This window comes from Micropterus dolomieu, linkage group LG17 (assembly GCF_021292245.1).
Source record: "Micropterus dolomieu isolate WLL.071019.BEF.003 ecotype Adirondacks linkage group LG17, ASM2129224v1, whole genome shotgun sequence".
Lineage (NCBI taxonomy): Eukaryota > Metazoa > Chordata > Actinopteri > Centrarchiformes > Centrarchidae > Micropterus > Micropterus dolomieu.
In genome coordinates this window covers 18635170-18638481 of record NC_060166.1, presented here as the reverse complement: position 1 = coordinate 18638481, position 3312 = coordinate 18635170, and the positions used below count along the sequence as shown (strand labels likewise).

Here is a 3312-nt window from a genome sequence, read left to right as displayed (position 1 = left end):
GCCTAGTGTAGTACTACAATTCGGCATTGGTTTGAAGTCCCTATGTCACATGACTTGGACGCTATTGAAAAAAAAAGTCATTAATTTCCATAAATTATGAATAAATATTAATATAAAATAAAAAATGCACTCAAATCAAATATGAAGGAGTGTGTCTCATTTGCCCAGTGTAGTACTACAATCTGGCATTGGTTTGGAGTCCCTGTTTCACATGACTTGGAAGGTATTGAAAAAAAAGGCATTATTTTCCATAAATTATGAATAAATATTAATATAAAGTCGAATATGCTCTCAAATCAAATATGAAGGGGTGTGTCTCATTTGCCTAGTGTAGTACTACAATTTGGCATTGGTTTGAAGTCTCTGCGTCACATGACTTGGAAGCTATTGAAAAAAACAGCACTTTTTAAAATAAATTATGAATAAATATTAATATAAAATAAAATATGCACTCAACTCAAATATGAGGCGGTTTGTCTCATTTGCCTAGTGTAGTACTACAATTCGGCATTGGTTTGAAGTCCCTGCATCACATGACTTGGAAGCTATTGAAAAAACAGCACTTTTTTCCATAAATTATGAATAAATATTAATATAAAATAAAAAATGCACTCAACTCAAATATGAGGCGGTTTGTCTCATTTGCCTAGTGTAGTACTACAATTCGGCATTGGTTTGAAGTCCCTGCGTCACATGACTTGGAAGCTATTGAAAAAAAATGATGATTCTCCCATAACACTGTTTTCACAATTGTAATTTATTGATGGTCCCTAAACTAAGCGTTGGTTAAAAGCGAGCCATCAGAGGTGAGCAAACCGCATTTATACAACCGTCACTGGGTGAACTGACTAAAAAGCCGTCACTGGATCTTGGGTGAATGTCTGTCGAATATCCAACTTAAAACTAACTTCACCGCGGTATTTGTCGAGCTGTTCAGGGTGTACCCCGCCTTTCGCCCGATGTCAGCTGGGATTGGCTCCAGCCCCCCGCGACCCTGTACACAGGATTATCGGTTGGCGATGGATGGATGGATGGATGGATGGACAATCAATTTGTTACAAATGAATAACTTACCACTGTGAAACGTCTTGCTCCAGTCTAGGTTGCGAAGCTGGTTCGGGAACATGTACAACTGAACTGAAGCTGTGTTTACCTACTGAAACCATGTAGCCTAAACCTATTCTGGGTACAACCCCTAAATAAAATTATGAACATAAAATTAAGCATAATGTGACTTCTTTAAAACTATCAGACATATATACAGTTACTTGAAATGAAGACAGCGAGATGCGTTTGAAATCTCTGGAAAAAGCTACCAAGTGGACCTCGTGTTAAAACTGTTTTGTCAAACTACTGTTTCCAAGCTCATGAATGAACTTTCTCTGGGGGCGGATTGCTTTTTCCTCTCTGTGCATCCAGACCAGAATGAGACAGTGCTGGTGTTTCGTGGCAGTGTGTACTGGACAGTGTCAGCTGAAGGCAGTGTGAGCGGCCCGCTGCCTCTCCGTCAGCGCTGGTCAGACCTCCCTATCGCCATCGAGGCTGCTGCGTTCTCCCCACTGGACTCCAAGTGGTATTTTTTCAAAGGTACTGCTTCACTGAGCTCATTAATGTGACTCGCACTTCCTTTTAAAGACATTCCCTAACCTATTGCCTAACTTCACATAGCCTATCTGTTAAAGCGCCCCTCAGTAGATTCTATTGTGCCCTTCTAAATAGGAAAGTGCTATTTAAAGACCATACTGCACTGAAGCCTCAGCTGTAGTTTTAAAGTAGCGTCACCTTTGTGCTAAAGGCTAATGACTTATTTGAAGTTACTGCCAAGTTTAACCTTCCTGCCAAAACCCTGCTACCTAAGTGCTGAACAGTTTTATGCAAAATACAGACGCTCTATTAAGACATTATTTATACTCCATAAATAATCTCCATCTTTATTGACTGTGAACTAAAAGAGGCACTGTCCACGCTTGGCTGTCAAAAGCAGCAGATTTCTGCAAGACACTGAACCCCAAAATACTTGTCAGCTAAAACTCACTTGGCCATTTGCTCTTAAAGAGATGAAAATACTGTTAACATTATGATGTTATGTGAAATGTTAAATACTGGATACATTTATGAAGCTACTGTGATCAAATATAACATGGTGGTGCTTTATTAAAACATAAAAAATAAATTTCTTGAAGCTGAAATTGTTTTATTGCAGATGTATAACTTCACGTTTTTGTCCTCATCTCGTGATGTGCAGGGAAGCGGATGTGGCGCTACACAGGCAGCGTGCTGGACCCCGGCTTCCCCAGGAGGAGCACTGAGTTGGGGCTGCCTCGCCACCCAGACTGCGCCTTCTATTACGCTCCTCTTGGTCACATGGTCCTCTTCAAGGGCTCCCGCTACTCTGTACTTAACCTAAAATCCCTGCGCCAAGAGCCCTACTACCCCCGCAGGCTGAAAGACTGGACTGGTGTGCCACAGGGGACCAACGGGGCGCTGACCCGTCCAGACGGGCGTCTCTACCTGTTCAGAGAGCAGCGGTTCTGGAGATTTGACCCGGTCAAGGTGCAAGTCACCAGAGGGGGCCAGTGGGCCAAGGATCTGAGATGGACTGGTTGCAGCAACGCTCCTCAGAGCAACAATATCCTTTGACCAGCAGAGGGAGCTGTAAGCTTTAGATAAAGTGCAATTCGTTGATGTATTGTAATTTAAAAGTGCTCTAACTTTTTCACCCTAAACCCACATTTGTTGCAAACTCATGCCATGAATGGATTCAACTAAAATAAACCAACATGGCTTATACATTTTGAAGCACATATAGTATTTATACTGCAGAGCAATGGATATTACTGTATATGGATGTGCACTCACAGCCTCATTAGCACAGTTTAGATAATGATGGCACTCTTAAGTCAGCAGATGAAAAACATTTTTTTTTGGTTGGAGATTTGCTGTTAAAACCATCTTCTTTTCTTTTGTAGTATTTGCACACCAAATATATATTTACCATTTCTTCTGCAATGTGTAACATATTGTATAAAAAAGTGTTACTTACTTTGGCCTGTGATTGTGTGTTCCCTCCTAATTGCTTGCTATAGTAGGAAAGGCCCTGAACCTTGATCACTGACTCCCAGTACAGCACTTAACTACCCGAGGTGCCCAGCGTTATGTGAAGTCACACTTCTGAATCATATCTTGCACAGCAGGGTGAAATGGCGGTCCAACTGTTTGGACTGCATGATCAGTGACAGTGTCGTATATTGTGCTGCAAATGAACGGTGGATGTTATCACAAAGCTCACAGTGTGATGCATTTTAAGAAACT

The 3312-nt window shown here is 41.3% G+C and overlaps 1 protein-coding gene across 1 annotated transcript in view; it reads left to right on the top strand.

Annotated features, from left to right (window-relative positions):
- Nucleotides 1-3042, top strand: part of mmp28 (matrix metallopeptidase 28) — a 42920-nt gene extending 39878 nt beyond the window's left edge. The window contains exons 7-8 of the mRNA XM_046074578.1: nt 1420-1587; nt 2246-3042. Coding sequence (XP_045930534.1) covers nt 1420-1587; nt 2246-2640 — 563 coding nt within the window. The 3' untranslated portion in view covers nt 2641-3042. The remainder of the gene's footprint in view (nt 1-1419; nt 1588-2245) is intronic.
- The last annotated feature ends 270 nt before the right edge of the window (nt 3043-3312 follow it).